General features: G+C 38.5%; 2 protein-coding genes across 9 annotated transcripts in view; one reads left to right on the forward strand and one right to left on the reverse strand.

The window, feature by feature from the left end:
* The window catches only part of TMEM68 (transmembrane protein 68), a 72,787-nt gene extending 49,923 nt beyond the window's left edge, over positions 1 to 22,864 (reverse strand). Inside the window, exons 1-3 of one of the 8 annotated variants that reach the window (XM_077166767.1) lie at positions 22,697 to 22,856; positions 12,928 to 12,970; positions 6,716 to 7,110 (exon numbers count right to left, since the gene is read on the reverse strand). In XM_077166767.1, coding sequence (XP_077022882.1) covers positions 6,716 to 7,040 — 325 coding nt within the window. In that variant the 5' untranslated portion in view covers positions 7,041 to 7,110; positions 12,928 to 12,970; positions 22,697 to 22,856. The other 7 variants (XM_077166769.1, XM_077166768.1, XM_077166770.1 and 4 more) reach the window with 7 other exon arrangements.
* Positions 22,865 to 22,931: 67 nt separating this feature from the next.
* Positions 22,932 to 24,810, forward strand: part of TGS1 (trimethylguanosine synthase 1) — a 46,186-nt gene continuing 44,307 nt past the window's right edge. The window contains exon 1 of the mRNA XM_077166766.1: positions 22,932 to 23,155. Coding sequence (XP_077022881.1) covers positions 23,052 to 23,155 — 104 coding nt within the window. The 5' untranslated portion in view covers positions 22,932 to 23,051. The remainder of the gene's footprint in view (positions 23,156 to 24,810) is intronic.

The raw sequence follows: 24,810 nt of genomic DNA on the forward strand, positions 1-24,810 counted from the left end.
TTCTTTGTATATACAGGAAATCAAACCTCTGTCTGATATGTGATTTCCAAATATTTTCTCCCATTGAGTTGGCTGCCTCTTCATCTTTTTGACAAAGTTTTTTGAAGTGCAGAAGCATTTGATTTTGAGGAGTTCCCATTTATCTATTTTTTCTTTTGTTGCTTGTGCTTTGGGTACAAAGTTTAGGAAGCTATCTCCTACTACTAGGTCTTGAAGATGTTTCCCTACATTTTCTTCTAGAAGCTTTATGGTGGTAGTTCTTATATTTACGTGTTTGATCCACTTTGAGTTAATTTTTTATTAGGGTGTAGGGTAAGGGTCCTCTTTCATTCTTTTGGCTATTGATATCCAGTTCTTCCATGCCCAACTATTGAAAAGACTATTTTGTTCCATTTCAGAGGATTTGGGGGCCTTGTCAAAAATCAGTTGACCATAGATTTGGTGGTCTATTTCTGTATTCTCGATTCGATTCCATTGGTCAACGGTTCTGTCTTTATGCCAGTACCATGCTGTTTTGACCACTGCGGCTTTATAATAGATTTTAAAGTAGGGGAATATTAATTCTCCCACTTTTTTGTTTTTTAAGATGTTTTTATCTATTCGGGGGTCTCTTTCCCTTCCAGATGAATTTGTTAGCTTTTCCAAATCTTCAAAGTAGGGTTTTGGAATTTTGATCTGTAGATCAGTTTGGGAAGCACTGACATCTTAAATACATTTAGCCTTCTTATCCGTGAGCAGGGAATGTCTTCCATCTATTTAGATCTCCTTTGATTTCTTTTAGGAATGTTACATAGTTTTCTGTGTACAAGTCCTTTACATTCCTATTTAAGTTCATTCCTAAGTACTTGATTCTTTTAGTTGCTATTTTGAATGGAATTTTTTCCTTATCTGACTCCTCAGTTAGTCACTGCTTGTGTACAGAAATGTTACTGATTTTTGCACATTAATTTTATATCCTGCCACCTTGCTGAATTTATTAGCTCAAGTAACTTTGCTGTAGATTTCTTAGGATCTTCCAAGTATAGTATATCATCTACAAATAATGAGTTTTACTTCTTCCTTTCCAATTTGGATGCCTTTTATTTCTTTGTCCTTTCTGATTGCTCTAGCTAGAACTTCTAGAACAATGCTGAATAATAGTGGTGACAGTGGGCATTCTTGTCTTACACCTGACCTTAGGGTGAAAGCTTTCAGTCTCTCTCCTCTGAGTACAATGCTGGTTATTGGTTTTTCATATATCCCCTTTATCATATTGAGGCAGTGACCTTTGATTCCTATCTTTTGGAGTGTTTTTATCACATAAGGATGCTGGATTTTGTCAAATGCTTTTTCAGCATTAATCAGGATGATTGATGTGATTTTTCCCTTTTGATCTGTCAATGTGCTGTATTACATTAATTGATTTGTGTTGAACCATCCTTGTATTCCTGGTATAAACCTCACTTGGTCATGGTGTATAATTCTTTTAATGTACTCTTGGATTCAATTTGCTAATATTTTATTGAGAAATTTTGCATTTATGTTCATTAGGGAGACTGGTCTGCAGTTTTCCTTTCTTATAGCATCTTTACCCAGTTTTGGTATTAAAATGATATTAGCTTCATAAAATGAGTTAGGTAGAGTTCCTTTTTCCTCAATTTTTTGGAAAAGGTTCAGCAGGATTAGTGTTAGCTCTTTCTGGAATGTTTGATAAAATTCCCCCGTGAAGCCATCTGGCCCTGGGCTTTTCTTTGTAGAAGATTTCTGATGACTGACAGAATCTCTTTACTTGTGATTGGTTTGTTGGGATCTTCTGTTTCTTCCTGAATCAATGTAGCTTGTTTGTGTGTCTCCAGAAATTTGTCCAGTTCATCTAAGTTGTCTAGTTGGTTGGCTTACAGTTGTTTATAGTATCCTCTTATAATTTCTTTAATATCTTCAGGGTTTGTGTAATGCACCCCTTCTCATTTCTGATTTTGTTTATTTGCATCCTCTCTCTTTTTCTTTGTCAGACTTGCTAATGGCCCAACAATTTTATTGATTTTCTCAAAGAAGCAACTTTTGGTTTCATTGATTCTATTGTTCTTTTGTTTTTCCATTCATTTATCTCTGCTTTAATCGTTGTTATTTCTCTTCCTCTATTTGCTTTGGGGTTAGTTCGCTGTTCTTTCTCAAGTTCTTCCAGGTATGCTGTTAAGTCCTCGATTTTTGTTCTTTCTTGTTTTTTAGCATAGGCATTTAGGGTAATAAATCTCCCTCTCAGCACAGCCTTTGCTGCATCCCATAAGTTCTGATAAGTTGTATTCTCATTTTCATTCATCGCTAGATAGCTATTGATTTCTCTAGCAATTTCTTCTTTGACCCACTGGTTGTTTAAGAGTGTGTTATTTAATCACCATATATTTGTGAATGTTCTCATTCTTTGGTGGTTATTGAGATACAGCTTCATTCCATGGTGATCAGAGAAAGTGCTTTGAATAATTTCAATGTTTATAAATTTATAAAGACCTGTTTTGTGCCCCAGCATATGATCTATCCTGGAGAATGTTCCATGAGCACTTAAGAAGAATGTATATCCTTGTGCTTTGGGGTGGAATGACCTATAAATGTCTGTTAGGTCTAATTCATTTATCAAGTTATTTAACTTCTCTATTTCCTTGTTAATATTCTGTCTGGTTGTCTATCTATAGAGGAGAGTGATGTATAGAAGTCTTTGTACTTTAGTGCTCCTTGATTGGGAGCATAAACATTTATGATAGTTTTATCTTCTTGGTGAATTGACCCTTTAATTAATATAGTTCCTTCTTTGTCTCTTATGATGTTTTACATTTAAAGTTTATTTTGCCTGATATTAGTATAGCTACTCCTGCTTTATTTTGGTTACAACTTGCATGGAAGTTTCACTTTCAATCCATCTGTAACCTTGTATCTAAGACGAGTATCTTGTAAGCAGCATACAGCTAGATGATGTATCTTAATCCATTCTGCCACTCTTTATCTTTTAATTGGTAAGTTTATTCTGTTAACATTCAAAGTTATTGACTGTTTATTCTGTTAACATTCAAAGTTATATGAAAAGGTGTTTCTTGATTCCATCATCTTATCTTTTTAACTTAATTTGTAATATCTACATATTATTTTCCCTCTTTCTCCTTGTATTCTTTAAATTACCCTTTGTGGTACTGTTCAATTCTGTGCCCTCCTCCAGACCTTCCTCTCCAGTCTTTTCTTTTCAGCTGGCAGAACTTCTTTTAGTATTTCTTGTAGGGCTGGTCTCTTGTTGACAAACTCTTTCAGGACTGCTTTGTCTGTGAAAACCTTATAATGTCTCCCTCAACTTTGAAGAGCAACTTGGCTGGGTACAGAATTCTTGGCTGGAAGTTTTTCTCTTCCAGGATCTTTAATATATCATACCACTGCCTTCTCACCTCCAGGGTGCCAGTTGAGTAGTCTGAACTCAGTCTTATTTGGCTTCCTTTGTATGTAATTGCTGCTTTTAGGATTTTCCACTTTTCTTCAACATTTGACAGACTGATTAGTATGTGCTTTGGGGAAGGCCTATTGAGATTAATTCTGTTTGGAATTTGTTGGGCTTCTTTGACGGGTATATTTATGTCCTTTATGAAGTTTGGGATGTTTTCCCTTACTATATCCTCAACTACTCTTTCTAGCCCTTTACTCCTCTCTTCTTATTCTGGGACACGAATGATTCTTATATTTGTGCACTTTGTTGTGTCTATCATTTCCCTGAGTTTCAATTCGATTTTTTCCATCTTTTTCACCATCTGCTGCTTTGAGCCTTTGCAATTATCCTGTCCTCTATATCACTTATTCTTTCTTCTGTCTCTTCTAATCTGGTGTTGTGTGCCTCTCGTATGTTTTTTATTTGGTCAACAGAATCCTTAATCTCTGTGATATCTGCTATTTTTTTGTTTATTTTTCCAAATTCCTCTTTATGCTCTTCTACTGTCTTCTTGATATCTTTTATGTCATTTGCTATCCCACTTATTTTATTAAGTACAGTTGTATGAACGTCTCTGATTAGTTGTTCCAATGTTTGTGTCTCCTCTGGTGTTCTAATTTGGTCATAAGGCAGGGCTATATCTGCCTGCATTCTGATATGCTTAGTGATCTTCTGCTGTCTTCATGGCATGTAAATATCTTGATTCATTTACTTTGGAAGTTGATTTCTTTCAGAAGTCTAAGACCTTGTGTTTGCAGGATGGTTGTACAGCAGGGAGCAGGGCACCTTTGGAAGTTGATTTCTTTCAGTAGTCTAAGACCTTGTGTTTGCAGGATGGTTGTACAGCAGGGAGCAGGGCACCAGGTGGAGCACTCAGCACAGTGATTTGTTTCAGGGCAGGTACAGGTGCAGGCTGGGAATGTTACATTGATGCTTGTGAACGTGGGCATGGTGCCCAGCAGCCAGGGAGGATGTAGCTGTGCAGGTGCACCGGTCTGGGGGTAAACCTCATATGCACTGATCTAATGCACAGGGCCCTTTGTGTGCATGCATAAAGTTGTGGCAACAGGTTGGCATTATGCCTTTGTGAACTGGGGGCAGATGTGACCTGGCTGTGCAAGTTGGCACTTTCTCAGAGCTGGGAAGTGAGACTGAAAGCTATGGGCATGTGTGGTTCTAGAACTGCTGTCAAGTGCAATTCCCAGAGCTGAATGATGTGATTGGGGGCTTGGGCCTGGGAGTGCCATAAACAATGAGCTGAGCTGAGGGAGGGTGGGGTGAGGCTATGCAACAGTATGTGTGGGGGGCGGAGGTAGCCTAAATATGGAGGTTAGTGTCTGCAACCTTTATGCACTGGCAACAGCCTGCAGGGAATAGGGAGGGGAAGGTAGTGCTCGGGAGGGGTACAGGAGAGGTGAGTTGAGCTACACTTGGGGTGAGGGTGTGGGGCAGGTACATGCACTGGGAGCTGGTGGGGTGGGGGTGCCTAGAGCATGGGGAATGAGAGTGGGTGATGGGATTCAGGTGTGTGGGGTATGGGGCAAGTCACTGGTCACAGGGCTGCACTGGTGATGGTAGCACACCCAATGAATGCGGCCTGGCTTACTTCCTCGTCCTGCGCTCCCGTCCATGCATTCCCATGGACTCTGCAGCTCTATGTCTTCACGCCAAGCTCCAGCTTTCTGCCTCTCAGTTCCTCGGCCTCTGCAACCAGGGCTGCCACATGTAGTATGGAAGGCTCTCCCAGGTCAGCTGCACACCCAAATCACTGCCTCAGTCGCCCTCCTGTCCCTTCTCTAACTTTTCCATGGAGCAGGGCTAATCTCGAGCTACTTCAGTTGGCTGTCTTCCTGGAAGTCTGTCCCAGGTATAATATTTTTTTAAAAATAATAAAAATTTTTATAGTTTAAAAGCTATAAGTGACTTGAAGGGAAGGACTTCATAGGACCTACTTACATGACCTAGGAATGTAAATATTTAAGGAATATCAAATTAAAACTTCGTGAAGATGTGGTACAGGCATTTTGCTGTACAGCACATGAATATAACAGAAATTTTTGAAAAATCAAGAGAGCACTAAGATTACACAGTGTAAGGACAAAATTTAACTCATTTAACTTGAAAACAGAAAACGCTGGAGATACTGCCTATAAAAATACCTACTATTTAAAAGTAGAAAAAACAAATAAATTGAAAGCTCAATAATGGAGAACTGATTTAATAGTTATAGGATTTGTAGTGTACCACAGTTATTAAAAGTCATACTTTAGAAGTCGAATTTTGAACAATTTGATGATATACATAAGCATACACACATAAAAAATAATAAACATAACATTTTTAAATAACACATTTACATGGTAAATTTTATGTAATTAATATTTTCTTCCTTACATTTTTCTGCATTTGCCACATTTTCTACAATGAACGTTTCAATTATTTTTTTTAATCCCTTGAAGATTCTTTAAAAAGCATGAATTAAAACTCATGAGTTGAAAAAACCTCAAGAGATGGTACTAACACAAAAACAAATATGCACACAAATGGCTTTTATATATGTCTCTAAAGAACAGTGTAAAGAAAATAAATACTTAAAAAGTATTACTTATCCTACTAAAATAAAATATCATTGACATCATAATAAAACATTAAAACAGGCTAAGAACTATATATTTTACTTCCTGAGCTATAGTATGTATTTAAAAATACCTCAAATTTATATATTCTTTTTGCATAAGTTCTACTTAGAAAGCTAAATATTTAAAAAATCATATACCCTGCTTGCTACAAATAAGTTCAGCAGTTGAGTGAGGGGAACTCATGTCTCTTAAAATATAAATTTAAATTTCTTATAATGCATATTACCATGAAATATAGGCGGTTTCTGTATGGAAGAGGGATATATATTCCCAACAAGTATTGTAAAAGACACAACTACTCTTTGTTTATAATATTTTTAATCAATCACTCCTTTACTCTTTTAAATGTTTTAAACATAAAGTTTTATATTTTACCTTAAAATTACTGTAACAGTCTACGGTAATGTGTAGTTCTTTATTTAATGGAAATTAGTATTTAGAAAAAATCATTTACAGAATGATCGGTGTGTGTGCATGTGTGGGCGCAAAATGCATGCAAATAGATAAAAGAAAATACTAAATACCCCTTGCATTATATTTTCACTGTCTTCTCAGTCAATACAATGGAATGACAATACAGCTTCAATGCCACACACAAACAGCAGCACACAGATATCAAAGCATTCTTGCTTACCATGCCAAACCGCTGCATGTCCATCCCACAGAGTGGCCACAGTTTTCCTTGCACCATCCCATAAATTATGAGAATAGGCTTCTTTTAATACATTCTTCCTCTTGTATATGTGTAAAAAAATAATAGTAAGGTAGAGAAGGAAGATAGTAAAGTAAGGAAGTATTAAAAGTATCAGTGGTGTAAAAACCCACAAGAGATAGTTCGCAAAATTCAAATAGTCCTCCAACTGCTCCACACCAAACCATTCTTCAAGTATGTGGACCAGGCAAACCATATAGGGCACAGAATCCTGTTCTGCAGCACAGGTTTGATTTCTGTCTATCATTTTTTCTTTAAGTGAAAATGATAAATTCAGTCTCTCTCTTCATTTCCATAGCAAATCCTTAATTTGACCACTAGAAAGGAAAAAATAATCCAATATTATTCTCTTTATAGCTGGAAAGTTAATCGTTTTAGTCAACATAAATACTAATAGAGTCATTTCTTTCGTTTTTTGGGGGGAGTGCACGGTCCAGGAATTGAACCAGGTTTCCCGCATGGAAGGCAGACATTTTAACCGCTGAACTACCCATGTACGCTAGAATCATTTCTTAATATCAAAAATGAGCACACACACACTCACAAAAATGAGCATGCTGTTCATGGTTAACTTTGCTGGATTTAAGCTGAAAATTATAAAGTTTTATCTGTCCTCTCAAAGAATATGTTGGGTTTAGTTTATGAAATAGCTTACCAGCTGCAACTGAGAGAGGAAAATAAAGCTAAGGAAGTGAAATTTCAGATTGAGCTTAATAATTTGATTCATATCTTAAATGATGTTGAACATCTGTATCGTAAACTGGGTTATGTTAAGATAACTCTGGTCTCTCTCTTCTGTTGCTCAGATGTGGCCTCTCTCTCAGCCAACACAGCACCCAAACTCACTGCCCTCCCCCTCTCTAGGTGGGACATGACTCCCAGGGGTATAAACCTCCCCAGCAATGTGGGACAGAAATCTTAGAATGAGCTGGGACTCAGCATCAAGGGATTGAGAAAACCTCGACTGAAAGGGGGAAGAGAAAAATGAGACAAAATAAAGGGTCAATGGCTGAGAGATTTCAAACAGAGTCGAGAGGTTATCCTGGAGGTTATTCTTATGCATTATACAGATATCCCCTTTTTAGTTTATGGTGTATTAGAGTGGCTAGAAGGACGTGCCTGAAAATGTAGAACTGTAGCCATGTTTCTTGACTTTCATGTGATTGTGAATGTGAAAACCTTGTGTCTGATGTTCCTTCTATATACTGTATGGACAGATGAGTAAAAAATACAGATAAAAAAATAAACAAAGGTTAACACAAATTGAGTAGATTGAAATACTAGTGGTCAATGAAAGGGAGTGGTAAGCAGTATGGCATGTATGAGTTTTTCTTTTTTCTTTCTTTTGCTGGAGAGATGCAAATGTTCCAAAAATGATCATGGTGATGAATACACAACTATGTGATGATACTGTGAGTCATTGATTGTAACCCACGTCAAGAATGTCTGTATGTCAAGAATATATGCATGTCAAGAATATTGGTATGTCTGATCATTGTTTATCATAAAAATATTTTTTAAAATATGGATAAAAATAAATAAATAATACGGGAACAAAGGTTAAAATGAATGGGGTAGATGAAAATATTAGTGGTCAATGAGAGGGAGGGGTAAACGGTATGGCATGTATGAGTTTTTTCTTTTTTCTTTCTTCTGCTGGAGAGGGCAAATGTTCAAAAAATGATCATAAAGTGATGAATACACAACTATGTGATGATATGGTGAGCCACTGATTGTACACCATGTATGAAATGTTTGCATGTTAAGAATGTTTGGGTTCCGGGTCAAGATGGCAGCTTAAGAACGTGCGCGTTTTAGTTTGTCCTCCAGAACAACTGCTAAATAACCAGAAACAGTACAGAACAGCTCCTGGGGCCACATCAGTGACCCGACACACAGCGTACCCCAGTCTGGACCAGCTGGACTGGCTGCGAGCACCCCCCAAAACCGTGAGTTCCCAAAGCTGCGACGGCCAGCGCCCCTCCCCACAGGCCGCTTCTCAGAGGGGAAAGGAAAGGACTTTACCAGCAGCAGTGACTGGGCACAATCAAACGCCAATTGTGGAATTAATTAACAAATTCTGACCACTAAAAATAGGCCCCCAGCTTAGGTGAACCTGATCAAAGCAGAGATTGCTCATTTTTGCCCCGGCACCAAGGGGGCAGGACTGACAGAAAAAGGGGGAATAAAAAGAAGGAAACAGGTTTTTGTGGCTGTGTATCTACAAAGGCTTGACTGCCTCTGGATACAGCGGCAGGACTTTTCAGGCTGCAACTGCCCCAGGCATAGGCAGAAGTGAGCTCTTTTGGGGGCTTATCTGGAGCCTGTGCCCACCCCAGGGGAGGGGTGAAGGCCCACCCAGGTGGAATCCCTCCATCAAGGAATTCAGACACCAGTGCTTGGTAATTTGAAGCCATTAAAACCAGCCTACAACCTCTCCTCTGTCTCCAACAAACCCCCAGCCAAAGTTAAAGGTACCGCATCATCTTATGCTGGTGGGACCTGCAGTCAGACAAGTGCCACATACTGGGCAGGATAAGAAAAACAGAGTCCAGAGACTTCACAGGAAAGTCTTTCAACCTGCTGGGTCTCATGCCCAGGGAAAACCGACGCAGGTGACTCTTTCCTCCTGATAGGAGGCCAGTTTGGTCTGGGAAAATCTGGCTGGGGTCTAGAATATCTAAGCAGACCCTCCTAAGTGTGTGTGGGGGAAAGGTACCACACAAGCAGGGCAAGAAACAAGAAAACAAGAACTGAAAATTCTCCTGTTAAACAAAACTTAAGCTAAAGATTCAGATAAAGCTGAACAGAATGTCAAAGAACAGATAGACAACAAATTCATCTAGCAAGAAAACCCTAGATAAAAGAAGTGAAAGCAATCTCCAGAATAAACTAATTAAGGTAATTAAATGCCTAGACACCAGCAAAAAAATAACAAATCACACTAAGGAAATTGAAGATATGGCCCAGTCAAAGGAACAAACCAACAATTCAAATGACATACAGGAGCTGAAACAACTAATTCAGAATATACGAACAGACATGGAAAACCTCATCAAAAACCAAATCAATGAATTGAGGGAGGATATAAAAAAGGTAAGGAAGGAACAAAAAGAAGAAACTGAAAGTCTGAAAAAACAAATCACAGAACTTATGGGAATGAAAGACACAGTAGAAGAAATGAAAAAAACGATGGAAACCTACAATGGTAGATTTCGAGAGGCATAACATAGGATTAATGAACCGGAGGACAGAACATCTGAAATCCAACAAGAAACAGAAACTATAGGGAAAAAAATGGAAAAATATGAGCAGGGAGTCAGGGAATTGAAAGACAATATGAAGTGCATGAATATACGTGTTGTGGGTATCCTAGAAGGAGAAGAGAAGGGAAAAGGAGGAGAAAAACTAATGGAGGAAATTATCACTGAAAATTTCCCAACTCTTATGAAAGACTTAAAATTACAAATCCAAGAAGTGCAGCGTACCCCAAAGAGAATAGATCCAAATAGACATACTCCAAGACATTTAATAATCAGAATGTCCAAGGTCAAAGAGAAAGAGAGGATCTTGAAAGCAGCAAGAGAAAAGCAATCCATCACATACAAGGGAAGCCCAATAAGACTATGTGCAGATCTCTCAGCAGAAACCATGGAGGCGAGAAGACAGTGGGATAATATATTTAAATTCTTAAAAGAGAAAAACTGCCAACCAAGAATTCTATATCCAGCAAAATTGTCCTTCAAAAATGAGGGAGAAATGAAAACATTTTCAGACAAAAAATCACTGAGAGAATTTGTAACCAAGAGACCAGCTCTGCAAGAAATACTAAAGGGAACACTAGAGACAGATACGAAGACAGAAGAGAGAGGTGTGGAGAAGAGTGTAGAAAGGAAGACTATGAGTAAAGGTAAAAGGAAGGAAAATTAGATATGACATATAAAACCCAGAAGGCAAAATAGTAGAAGAAAGTACTACCCATGCAGTAATAACACTGAATGTTAATGGATTAGACTCTCCAATCAAAAGACATAGTCTGGCAGAATGGTTTAAAAAACAGGACCCATGTATATGCTGTCTCTACTCAAAGGTCACGAGGCCAAGGACACAAATGGACATTTACATGTTTATAGCAGCATTATTAACAATTACCAAGTGATGGAAACAGCCAAAATGTCCATCAACAGACAGTTGACTAAACAAACTGTGACATTTACATAAGATGGAATATTACGCAGCTGTAAGACAGAATAAAGTTATGAAGTATGTAACAACATGAATGGACCTTAAGGACATTATGCTGAGTGTGATTAGCCAGAAACAAAAGGACAAATACTATATGGTCTCACTGACATGAACTGACGTTAGTGAATAAACTTAGAATATTTCCTTGGTAACAGAGACCATCAGGAGATAGAAATAGGGTGAGATATTGGGTGATTCGAGCTGAAGGGATATAGATTGTGCAAAAGGACTGAATATAAAATCTCAGATATGGACAGCACAATACTACCTAACAGTAATGTAATTATGTTAAAACACTGAATGAACTTGCATGTGAGAATGATAGAGGGAGGAGGACTAGGGACATAAATGAAATCAGAAGGAAAGATAGATGGTAAAGATTGAGATGGTACAATCTAGGAATGCCTAGAGTGTATAATAATAGTGAAATGTACAATGTACAAATTTAAGAAATGTTTTTGCCTGAGGAAGAACAAAGGAATGTCATTATTGCAGGGTGTTGAAAATAGATGATAATTAATACTTTAAAATGTCACCTTATGTGTGAAACTAAAGCAAAAAATGTTTATTTGTTACAAAATTTATATTTTGACTACAGCATTTCCTAATATAACTCATGTAGATAGTTTGATTGAATGTCATAAGTACTTGGAATCTCAGGTAGCACATGAGATTTTGTTGGTTTGTCCAGAGTGATGCCCCGATGAATCCCAGAGTGATTTGATCAGTGACTGGAAAAGTATTCGCAAGCCCCCTTTGGGGAATGGTGAGAGTGGGGAGAAATTCAACTTCCCCAAGTTGAATTCTTGATATTCTCACAAGCAGTGTGGACAACCAAAGCTATAGGCTGAGCCCCCAGGCTTGGGGTTTGTTCACATGAAACTTAACCCCACAAAGGATAGGTCAAGTCTACTTAAAATTTAGGCCTAAGAGTCACCCCCAAGACAGGTTCTTTTGTTGCTCAGATGTGGCCTCTCTCTCCAGCCAACACAACGAGCAGTCTCACCACCCTTCCCCTCTCTGCGTGGGACATGACTTCCAAGGGTGTGGACCTTCCTGGCAACGTGGGACAGAGATCCTGGAATGAGCTGAGACTCAGCATCAAGGGACTGAGAAAAACCCTAGAATGAGCTGAGAATTAACATCAAGGGATTGAGAGAACCTTCTCGACCAAAGGGGGAAGAGTGAAATAAGACTAAGTATCAATGGCTGAGAGATTCCAAACAGAGTTGAGAGGTTATCCTGGAGGTTATTCTTATGCATTAAGTAGATATCACCTTGTTGTTCAAGATGTAGTGGAGAGGCTGGAGGGAACTGCCTGAAAATGTAGAGCTGTGTTCCAGTAGCCATGTTTCTTGATGATGATTGAACAATGATATAGCTTTCACAATGAGACTCTGCGAATGTGAAAACTTTGTGTCTGATGCTCCTTTTAGCTACTATATCAGCAGAAGAGTAGAACATATGGAATAAAAATAAATAATAGGGGGAACAAATGTTAAAATAAATTTAGTTTGAAATGCTAGTGGTAAATGAAAGCGAGGGGTAAGGAGTATGGTATGTATAATCTTTTTTTTCTGTTATCGTTTTATTTCTTTTTCTGTTGTCTTTTTATTTCTTTTTCTAAATTGATGCAAATGTTCTAAGAAATGATGAATATGCAACTATGTGATGATATTAAGAATTACCGATTGTGTATGTAGAATGGAATGATCTCTTAATGTTTTGTTTGTTAATTTTTTTAATTAATAAAAAGTTAAAAAAAAGAATGTTTGTGTTTGTATGTTGTTATTGTTTTTTTAACTTTTTATTGTATAACATATATTGTATGTTGTTTTAGCAATAAAAATATTAAAAAAAAAAAGAGATAACTCTGCAACTTGACTTACCAGAAATTAGATAAATATCTTGTCCCAAACTTCAGGGTATGTTCTGGAAAACACAGTAAACAAATGGAAGAAATTTACGAGTGAAAAAAAGATAATCATGAATATCTTGAGTTAGAATTTTTACAAAATAAACATCAAAAGATATTCACAAGTGTATATGTGATTACAGTTTCACACTAGTATAGCACAATGGAGAATTATACTGATGCTCCCACTGCTTTCGTGAAAACATCTCTCTACATTGTTTAATATCACTATATAAAGCCTCACCCGAGAATTTTTTTTCTAACTCAGAGCTTTAAAAAGTTTAGCTTCTTCAGAGAAAAAGTATGAAATTAAGATGCGTAAGTGACTACATCTCTTTTTTTTTTTTTAACTTTACCAGATAAGAAAGCTCAGGGTCAAACATGATGTTCGATGACACAGTTATGTTAGCCTTTATGATCACGTTTTTATGTAAGATTTCTTTGACTGCCTTCTTCCATTTATAATTTCTCTGGATATCCTGCTATTCCTAAGAGATATCTTATCATCCTTCATAATACATACTCTTAATGAAAATCATCTCAAATCCTTTGTCAACGGCGTAGGAAATGAATAAATGAAAGAAATAGAGGGAGAGGGGCAGTCACCCAAAAGCAACTGTATGTTGGCTTTGTGCCCAGATTATCTTGCTAACTGACTTACTAGTGAGGCATGCACTTCGAATTTCTTGTAACCAACAGTACTTACTTGTGAGAAATATGGGCATGTTACAGTAACAGAAGGTGAACTAGCACACTTTAAAATATAAAACCACAACCTGGGCTTTTTTGTTTATACCATATTCTAATAACCCAACTAAGAACACAAACTTAGAATTATAATTTACAAGGGTCAGATCACTTAAAATGCAACAAAGCAAAACACAATACTTTTAAAAATGAGAATTTTTTCTACTAGAATAGGTATAATTTAAAAACAAATAGAAAATAGCAAGTGATGGCAAGGAAGTGGAAAAATTAGAACCCTCATATATTCCTGGTGGGAATGTAAAATGCTGCAGCTGCTGTGGAAACAGTTTGGTAGTTTCTCAAAAACTTAAACACAGTTACCATATGACCCAGCAATTCCACTTCTAGGCATATACCCAAGAGAACTGAAAACACATACTTGTGCACAAATTTGTACACAAACGCTCGTAGAATTATTCTAACAGTCAAAAAGCAGAAATGTCCAAATGTCCATTAACTGATGAATGGGTAAACAAAATGTGATACATCCATATAATAGAATATTATTCGGTTATAAAAAGGAATGATGTACTGGTCTGTGCTACAAACGGATGAAACCTGAAAACATTATGCTGAATGAAATAAGTCAGGAGTAAAACCCACATATAGTATGATTCCATTTATACGAAGTTCCAGACTATACTAATTCATAAAAACAGAAAGTACCTTAGGGATAGACAAAGGCGGGGGAATGGGGAGGGACTCCTAATAGGTAGAGCGAGGTACCTTTTTGGGAAGATGAAAATGTCATAGAATTAGAGAGGGATGAAATAATTATCATAATTATGATAATTATGAAATATACTAAAGACTACTGATTGCACAATTTAAAAATGGTGACTGTCAATGGGAGACAATATTTGGAAACAACATATCAAATAAAGGTCTTATATCTAGAATTTATAAAGAGATTGTTCAACTCAACAACAGGACAGCCAACCCAACTACAAAATGGAAAAAAGACTTGAACAGACACTTCTCAAAGAGGAAATACAAATGGCCAAAAGGCACGTGAAGAGATGCTCAACTTCCCTGGCTATTAGAGAAATGCAAATCAAAACCACAAGGAGATATCATCTCACACCCACCAGAGTGGCCATTATCAATAAAACAGAAAATGACAAGTGCTGGAGAGGATGTGGAGAAAGAGGCACACTTATCCACTGTTGGTGGGAATGTCAAATAGTACAACCGCTGTGGAAGGCAATTTGGCGGTTCCTCAAAAAGCTATATATACAGAATTGCCATATGACCTGGCAATACCATTGCTAGGTATCTACTCAGAGGACATGAGGGCAAGGACACAAACGGACATTTGCACACCAATGTTTATAGCAGCATTATTTACAATTGCAAAGAGATGGAAACAGCCAAAATGTCCATCAACAGACGAATGGCTAAACAAACTGTGGTATATAAATACGATGGAATATTATGCAGCTGTAAGACAGAATAAAGTTACGAAGTATGTAACATGGATGGACCTTAAGGACATTATGCTGAGTGAGATTAGCCAGAAACAAAATGACAAATACTGTATGGTCTCACTGATATGAACTGACATTAGTGAATAAATTTGGAGAATTCCGTTGGTAACAGAGACCATCAGGAGATAGAAATAGGGTAAGATATTGAGTAATTGGAGTTGAAGGGATACAGATTGTACAACAGGACTGAATGTAAAAACTCAGAAATGGACAGCACAATACTACCTAACTGTAATACAATTATGTTAGAACACTGAATGAAGCTGAATGTGAGAACGACAGAGGGAGGAGGGCTGGGGGCACAAATTAAATCAGAAAGAAAGGCAATAAAGATTGAGATGGTATAATCTAGGAATGCCTAGAGTATATAATGATATTGACTATACAAATTTTAAAAGTGTTTTTGCATGAAGAAGAACAAAGGAATGTCATTACTGTAGGGTGCTGAAAATAGGTGGTAATTAATATTTTAAAATTTCAACTTATGTGTGAGACTAAAGCAAAAAATGTTTATTTGGTACAAAATCTATATTTTGACTAGTGCATTTCCTAATATAACTTACGTAGACAGCTTAATTGAACACCATAAGTACATGGAACCTTGAGCAGGACATGAGATTTTGTTGGTTTGTCCAGAGTGATGCCCTGATGAATCCCAGAGTGATTTGATCAGTGAGTGGAAAAGTATTTGCGAAGTCCCCTTCGGGGAATGGGGGACTGTTTCTGTTTTTGTTTTATTTCTTTTTCAACTTTCCCAAGTTGAATTCTTGATATTCTCACAAGCAGTGTGGACAACCAAAGCTATAGGCTGAGCCCCCAGTCTCAGGGTTTGTTCATATGAAACTTAAGCCCACAAAGGATAGGTCAAGCCTACTTAAAATTAGGCCTAAGAGTCACCCCCAAGAGAACCTCTTTTGTTGCTCAGATGTGGCCTCTCTCTCCAGCCAACACAACAAGCAAACTCACCACCGTCCCCTGTCTACGTGGAACATGACTCCCAGGGGTGTGGACCTTCCTGGCAACGTGGGACAGAAATCCTAGAATGAGCTGAGACTCAGCATCAAGGGATTCAGAAAAACCCTACAATGAGCTGAGACTCAGCATCAAGGGATTGAGAAAACCTTCTTGACCAAAACGGGGAAGAGTGAAATGAGACAAAGTGTCAATGGCTGAGAGATTCCAAACAGAGTTGAGAGGTTATCCTGAAGGTTATTCTTACGCATTAAGTAGATATCACCTTGTTAATCAAGATGTAATGGAGAGGCTGGAGGGAACTGCCTGAAAATGTAGAGCTGTGTTCCATTAGCCATGTTTCTTAATGATGATTGTATAATGATAAAGCTTTCACAATGTGACTGTGTGATTGTGAAAATCTTGTGTCTGATGCTCCTTTTATCTACCTTGTCAACAGACAAGTAGAACATATAGAATAAAAATAAATAATAGTGGGAATAAATGTTAAAATAAATTTAGTTTGAAATGCTAGTGATCAATGAAAATGAGGGGTAAGGGGTATGGTATGCATAATTTTTTTTTTCTGTTTTTGTTTTATTTCTTTTTCTGAATAGATGCAAATGTCCCAAGAAATGATCATGATGATAAATACACAACTGTGATGATATTGTGAATTATCGATTATATATGTAGAATGGAACGATCAAAATAAGAATGTTTGTGTTTGTTTGGTGTTTTTTGGTATTTAAAAAAATAAATAAATTTTTAAAAGATGGTGACTGTAAATGGTATGTACATTATATATCAATAAATAAGAGAGCTTTTTTATTGGTGAATTAAAATATATGACACCCTCTCAAATATATTGAAAGAAGTTTTTCCAAGGCCTAAAAACCAATTAACATTTTGATGATCTGACTCTTCCTGCTTAATACGACTGCCCACAGTATTCTAGCCTCATTTCTAATTTTTAATAGGATTATAAAAATTTATGATTTTAAAACATTCATTAGTACCTCCCCACAGGTAATAAAATCATCTCATTCTCCACTGCATCCTGATTTATTATATATACTTACTGAACACAGAAAAGGGAAGAAGGGCGGGGCATAGGCAGCGCTCCTGTGAGAGGTGATGCGGAAATGTCCTGAGACCTGGCAGGCCCTTGACAGCCCTGTGCAAGAACTCCCTCCCACACACAGTCATCCACCCTTGATGTAAACCCTTCCAGAAAACTCAAAAGGTGCCCCTACTCCATCTTGAAAAGCTTTCCATCCGATTACTAAAAAGGTCTTCCTTATTCTTCTGTAATTTTTACCTGGAATTTCTCCCACTAGACAACCTCTGAGGTTTCAAGACACAGGTCTCACAAATCACCAGATTCTTTTAACTGCTCCTCATAGTTTGGTTTCTTAACCTTTCACCGTTTAGGCAACCCCTAATATGTACTGTTATTTGATATGGAGAACAGCATGTAGAAGGAACCTATCTGTGCCTCAGTTGACTGAAATCTGTAAAACTGAGATAATTATAGTGTTTACCTCATAGGATTACTCTGACGGTTATATGAGCTAATATGGGTAAAGGCCTAGAACAATATCTGACTTATAAATGTGATGTGCTTACTATTACCATCACTAATAGAATCTGAGAGCACCCTTGTTTTTTGGGTAGCTTTCTCACAATGCTAACTCAGTTCAGCTAAAAACGTGCTACTATTTTCTACATCCTCACAAAATGCATTTCAGAAAAAAATTTTGTACACCTTTGTTCTAGTCTACCAAAGCTGACAGAATGCAACACACCAGAGATGGACTGGCTTTTAATAAAAGGGGATTTATCTAGTTTAAAATGTATAGTTCTTCAGAGGAAAGGCAGTTAACTTTCAACTGAGGTTCTTTCTTACATGGGAAAGCACAAGGCAAACTCTGCTGGCCTTTTCTCCAGGCCTCTGGGTTCCAACAACTTTTCCCAGGGTGATTCCTTTCTGCATCTCCAAAGGCCTGGGCTGAGCTGAGAGTGCTGAGATGAGGAATGACAAGCTGCTTGGGCTATGCTACGCAGTGCTCTCTCATTTAAGCATCCAGTCAATTAAATCAAACATCATTCATTGCAGCAGGAAGCCTCTTAGCCAACTGCAGATAAAATCAGTGACAGATGAGCTTCACATGCTATTGGCTCTTGTCCATAGCAATAGAACTAGGCACCCTCACCTGGCCAAGTTGACACCTGAACCTAACTACCACAACCTTACTGAAGTTACTTAACTTCTCCATCTCAGTTTTGCCTTCAGAAAAAAAGAATAATTCATTCAATAAAGATTAACTGAGCCCCTCCTAGGTCACAAGCATTTTTCCAGGCAAAGTCCACTGACCACATACAACTTACATTTTAGACGGAGAAGACAGATGATATACAAACTAGTAAATACACTACATCGGTCAATGACAGGTGCTATGGAGAAAGAAAAAGAGCAGGGTATGAAGAATATGGAGTTCTATGAGAAGGCAAAGGGTAGGTCAGGGGAGGGGGTTGCTAAGTCATAGCGGGTGGTCTAGGAGGGGCCCTCTACAAGGTACATTTGAGCAGAGACTTACGGAAGTGAGGGGACAAACCATGTGGACATTTGGGAGAAGAAAATTCCTGCTTAAAAAAAACAGTAAGGAGAAAGGATGTAGCTTGGGTATGGTGTATAGGGCACAAAGAAGCCAGGCTGCTGAGGAAGGGTGACAGGGAGAGCAGTGAGAGATGGGCGCAGAGAGGCAGCACTGCAAAGCTTTGTGGTCCAGGATGAGGGTCACAGCTTTCACCTCGGTTTGCAATCTGGGAGCATCTGCCACTTACCAATGTGAGAAATCACGCAGGTTACTTACTATCTCTACCTCAGTTTCTTCATTTTTAAAATAGGGATAATACCAGCACCTGCCGTATAGGACCGTTGTGAAGATTATATGTAAACAGCTTGAAAGAGTGCCTTTCACTGGATAAGTACTATAGAAGTATTGCTACCATCATCATCATTAGTTTGCTTGTGAAAAGACGGAGCTGCAGAACGAATGGGTTTGGAGGTGGGGTGGTGATCAGGAATTGAGTTTTGAAAATGTTAAGTCTAAGAGGTCTGTGGACATCCAAGTGAAGATGATAAATATGCATCTGGATATCTGCATACAGAGTTTAGCAGGAAGGTCAGGGGTGGAGAAATAAATCTGGGAATCATCAGCATAGAGACAATACTTAAAACCACAAAACTAAACATTTCTCTCAGGAGTAAATACAGAATAAAGGAAGGATTACAAGGACTGAAACTTAGGGCATTCAACTTTTTAGAAGTTAGGAAGATGATGAGAAAAACAGCATCTTCCTTCCAGAAGCAGCTTCCTGGAAGTCAAAGTAAGAAAGTATTTCAAGAGGTGAAAGTGTTTCCGACATTTCAAACGCTGCTGAAGGCAAATAGAAAAAAGAACGATTGATCGCTGGATTTTAGAACACAGAGGTTATCTGCAGAGCTGTTTTGATGAAAAGAGGGGATGAAAGTCCAGTAGAGTAAGTTCAAGAAAGAATGGGAAGAAATTAATTGGAAATAGCAAATATGGACAACTCTTCAGAGGAACACTATCACAAATAGGGGCAAAGAAACAGGTGGGTATCTACAGGGGAATTTGAGGTTTTTAAGATGTGAGAAAATACAGCATGTTTTAATGCTAATGTTGATGCACCAATGGGAGAGTGAAGGATGGCATAGGAAAGGATAATTACTAGGGCTATGTCCTTAACTACGTAAGAAGGGTATGGTGTACAGGAATAGGGTTGGCCCAAAGAACACTGACATCACTGGGTTGTTCACTCATTCATTCATTCAGCAAATATTTATTGAGCAAGTACTTTGTGCCAGATGCTATTCTAGGTACTGTGAATATGTTAGTAAACTGAAAACATATGTAAAGTACTTCCAATAATGTCAGGCACATAAGAGGTCCCAAACAAATGCTGGCTAATTACGTATCTGAACAGTGTTCATCCACATCTCTAGAACTTGCCACTAGAGAACTATCAGAGGAGTCTGAATGATATGCTTTTGAGTTGATAAAATAAGTTACTTTTGTTAATTTGAGAAACTGATTATAACTCAACGAGTACAATCTCTTAATTTTACAGGTTTATATGTTGTCCAGCTAGACATGTTGACTAGCTGGAATCACAAAACAAGCTTGGTGAAGCGACAAACTTAAAATCCAGTTCTCCTAATTTCTAGTCTGGTTTCCTTTACATTTTTTTTAATGTATCTCTTTTAACCAAAAGGCTGAAACTATTAGGACTGCACTTTCTATCTTCTCCCTACTTCTGTTCGGCCCTTCCCTTCTTCAATCTACTGTAGGCTACACTTGATTCCTTATCACTTCCTTTATTTTAATCCAATAAAAACTGGAAGTGTTACAATATATTTTCTAGGAGATATAGTATTTTGGTTACCAAAATTTCAGGTTATTACCTATCCAAAAAAAAAAAAACACACACAATAAAGCACAGTCATATAGATCATATATATAGTATCTTACTTCTTCCATTTGTAATACATGCAGTTTTGATTTCTAAGGTACGACGAACTAAAAAATCATCATATAGTGAACTGCGCTTACTATAATAAAATGGGTATTTTTCAAAATATTTCAAAAATATTTCAAAAACCAATAAATCCAAACAGGATGTTTTTGGTTTTTGTTTTCTATGAAACTTTAAGGAAATAAATCTATTTTTAAACACCTATCATCAGTACTATTACCACCACACTGGTAGCAGCTCCATTTCTGACTTTTTGCATAGGAAAAAAACAACTATTTTCAAGTCTGAAAATACCAACTAAAGGAAATATTGAAATACAAATGAATTTCACCTTTTCTTTTTTTGCATATGCAAAAAATGGTTTAACAGGGGTCTAAAACTCAGTTGTAGTGAATAAGTATTCTACTTCAAGTCATTTAGAGCCACTGTATTCATTATCTTAAAATCTGCCAATCTGTTGATAGACAAAACCATCAGACTTACTACAGTTCAGGGAAACAGATTTTTAGGCCAGGAGGCCATCTGATCTTCTGCTTCGTGCTTAGTGATAAACTCTTTCTTCCTCCGAAACCCTGGTGTCTCATGAAATGCTCGTATGAGCACATAAGGAAGTGAATCCCCAGCTTTTGTTCAGTCTGATAAAAAACTGAAGTTTAGCTAATATTTCAGTCAAGATACCTGGAAAACCCAATCCTTTAACCATGTAAAATCCATCGTTTTTAATGGTTATCTTTAAAATAAATCTTCTATATATCAAGCTTCCAAATCTAGGTTCTCTGAATTACCTTTTAGATTATCCTAGAATGCCCTTCAACTTCTAGCTAAAATCTGCCAACCTAATATTTTCTTACCCTAGCCACTCATACAACAACAACAAAAATGCTGCACATCTATTTAGATACATCTACAACTAACTCTGCAACACTCTTTCTTGTTGAGTCACTGAAATCAGCACAACTCTACATCAAAGTAGGACAGCAGTAAGGCCAGGAGAAAAAAACATTACATTTGAAAATTAATCTACTTCTTCCACCCAGGAGTAAAAGCAGTCAAATACTGGTGATTGTTCTAAACGTCTGGATTTTATCTGCTTCGTGTAATTCTAAAGAAACACTACTGCTTGTTGATGTTAATTGCACAAACCAAGTCCTAAGTGCTCAAAAATGCCCTTCCAGCGTGGCTTGCCTCTGATGAATCTTCCCGGGCAGTCTCAACGAACATCCGCGCACCAAGTACTGGCTGCCCTTTTCAAATCCGGCAGCGCTGTTCCACTTTTCTCTATCCTGTTTATGTGTACATCCATTTTTTCTCATTAGATCCTAAGCAGCTTGAAGGCCGAGAGCCTTTTCACAAAGGCCTACGACGCAGGTACCGACTTAAACTAGCAGCACACGTTGCTACTATCTAATGTACACTGTGGCACTTAGTCCTTTCAGCAGCCCTATGAAGTAGGGACTATGAATCATCCCCGCTTTGCAGATGCTCAAAATGAGGCTCTCAAAAGGTTAAGTCGCTTGCCCAGTCACACAGGTAGAAAGGTTAAGGACTCTAAGCCTGGTTTCTCTGGAGGTAAACACTCTAACTACGACCCACGCGTCCTCTCACTAAACCTTCGTGATCCCTACCTAATTTCTCTCAGCTTTTATAGACGGAGTTCGAAAGGGACGTCACCGGACAAGACCAGAAGCCTCCGGTGAGGATGGAGGCGCCTAGGGCACCACCCAAGTCCAGAGGAAACGCGCCAACCCGGACACTTAGGAGGTCGAGGGTATGCGGGGCGAGGAGAGCAAGCTCGCGGTGGTCCTGGCGGAACCTCTGGGCCCGGCCACGCCAGCGCCCGAGCCGGAAACCGAGGCTCGGCCGGAGACTTTGGGAATTCGAGGCTGACCCCGGACACCGGACGCGCGGCCTCCGCTCCTCCCGGCCCCGCGAGAGGGGCCGCCCCCACCCGACTCAGGGCAGAGAGAGGCGCGGGAGGCCAGAAATGCGACGCACCTCGGCCAGTAGGGAGCGACTGCTGCTGGGAGTTCATCGGCGGCCCAGCGACCGAACGAAGCGAGGAGATTTACGCGACCGGTTCTTTCCAGCAACGTGCTAGGAGGGAGCTGAGTGGCCGGCCGCTCCCGACCCGGACCGCGTTTGGTGTTACACTTCGTTGTCCCGCCCCTTCCGATTTGACGCGATCACTTCCGGTGGCGACGCTCGGCTCTCTGGGCGCGAGCAGCCCCGGGTACGTTCTTACCTTCTCAGTCCCGTGCGCCCCGGCGCTTACAGCCTAAACTTCCCTTTGACCCGCGTGACCTGAGCAGAGGTCTTACCTGAGCGCCCGGCCTGTGCTTCAGGCGGTAAAATGTGCTGCGAGAAGTGGAGCCGCGTGGCCGAGATGTTTCTCTTCATCGAGGACCTGGGGGAGGATTATAAGATCCTCTGTCTCTGCTCCAGGGCGTTCGTGGAGTGAGTAAAACGCAGTTCTTGTTTCTAGCACCGCCGCTTCCTTGAGAGGTAGTGTTGGCAAATGTGGTTGTAACTGATCCCTGAAGCCACGGCCAGTGAGAATAATAGTGCCGTTGCTATTAAGTGAAGGATGAAATCTATTCTGTAGGCTGCTATGAAAAGAAGAAGAAAACGTGATAGCTGATATGTGTCGTTTGATATTTACAAGTTGAGGAGATAAAGAAATCGTGGGAAAGTGAAACGTGAGATGAAATCGCTGTGGTGAATATGGCAATGCAAGATGAAGGTTTGAGATTGAGTAATTGTTTTGGTTAACGTCTTTTTTTAAAAACCTTACGTTCTGTTAGAACTTCTGATTATTGGAGATTAAAAGTTTAATGTACTTTCATTAGTTTTGGGGATACCTTTATTTTGGAAAAATGTTTCTTTCGGGTAAAAATGGCCCTGCATGGAAAATAGCTAATGTAATGCAGAAAACTAGAAAATTGGATTCCAAAAATGGTTTTCTCAACATTTTGTGATTTAAGCCACTTAAGATTTACGTTAATTATCTCACGTGCTTTTTGTAGAAGTGAATTTTATGTGCTAGTCATTTAATGTAGTTTTAGGTAGCGATTTTAAGTTTGAAGGGGTTCTTATTCATATCAGTCAGAATTTTAAAGTACCCCCAATACCTGAGATAAACTCCCAAAACTGACAGTACCGTACTTCCCAGTCACTTCAGTATTTGCTTTAATTATTAAGCATGTGTTTTTTGTGACATAATCTGGAAGCTAACCCGGAAAGAAATTAAACATTATGCCAACTTTAATGTAAAAAGTGAACCTTTTCAAAACAAAACCTGGCATCTTTGTATTCGTGCAGGCGTGTGTTCATGCGTTCATTCCATAAATGTTTACCTTGTTCCTGTTAGGTCTGCTATTAGGTACTGGAGTACAAGATGGAATATTAAGCAAATATTTGATTAATCATAATTATAAGTGTTAAGAGGGAGAGATGTACAGGATGCTGTGATAACTTTAAGGATCACAGATTTCTCTGGTGAGGTAGCATTTGAAAAGAGGCTTAAAAGGTGAGTGCAAGTACTCTGGGGTAAATTGGGTTGGGAGGAAAACATCTCCAGCCTATAAAGACTATGCAGGAGCAAAAGGAAGACTGAAACAATGATTGGGACAGAAAGATCTGGGGAAAAGGGTTGGGGAAATAGGCAGACTTGTAGGGGGTGGTACACTAAGAATTAGACTTTAAGGTAGGGAATGACATGATCGGATTTGCATTTTTAAAGGATTACTCTGGAACTTGCCAGAAAAGATTACCTAGTGATATCATGGAGGCACAGGGCAAGAAAGAAGAGCCCACTTGCATCCAGTGCCAGCCAGGGATGCACAATTAATTATTAGCCTGCAGCCCAATTGGATCCTGGTGCTGTCTACATGAAGCCTCTTTTCCAAACCAGACAAGAGAGGGAATGTAATGGAAAGTAGAAAGTTGAAAAAAGTTCTCTACACTGTACCTCTAGAAAACAATGTTTAACTACCTTTCAGTTAAAGCGATTTTGTTTAAAACACAATTTAATTACCATCTAGAACAACATTAAATTCGTTGAATTTAATGTTTGAACTAAAATGTGCATTGTTACTATCACAAATCATTTC

This window comes from Tamandua tetradactyla, chromosome 6 (assembly GCF_023851605.1).
Source record: "Tamandua tetradactyla isolate mTamTet1 chromosome 6, mTamTet1.pri, whole genome shotgun sequence".
Taxonomy (NCBI): domain Eukaryota; kingdom Metazoa; phylum Chordata; class Mammalia; order Pilosa; family Myrmecophagidae; genus Tamandua; species Tamandua tetradactyla.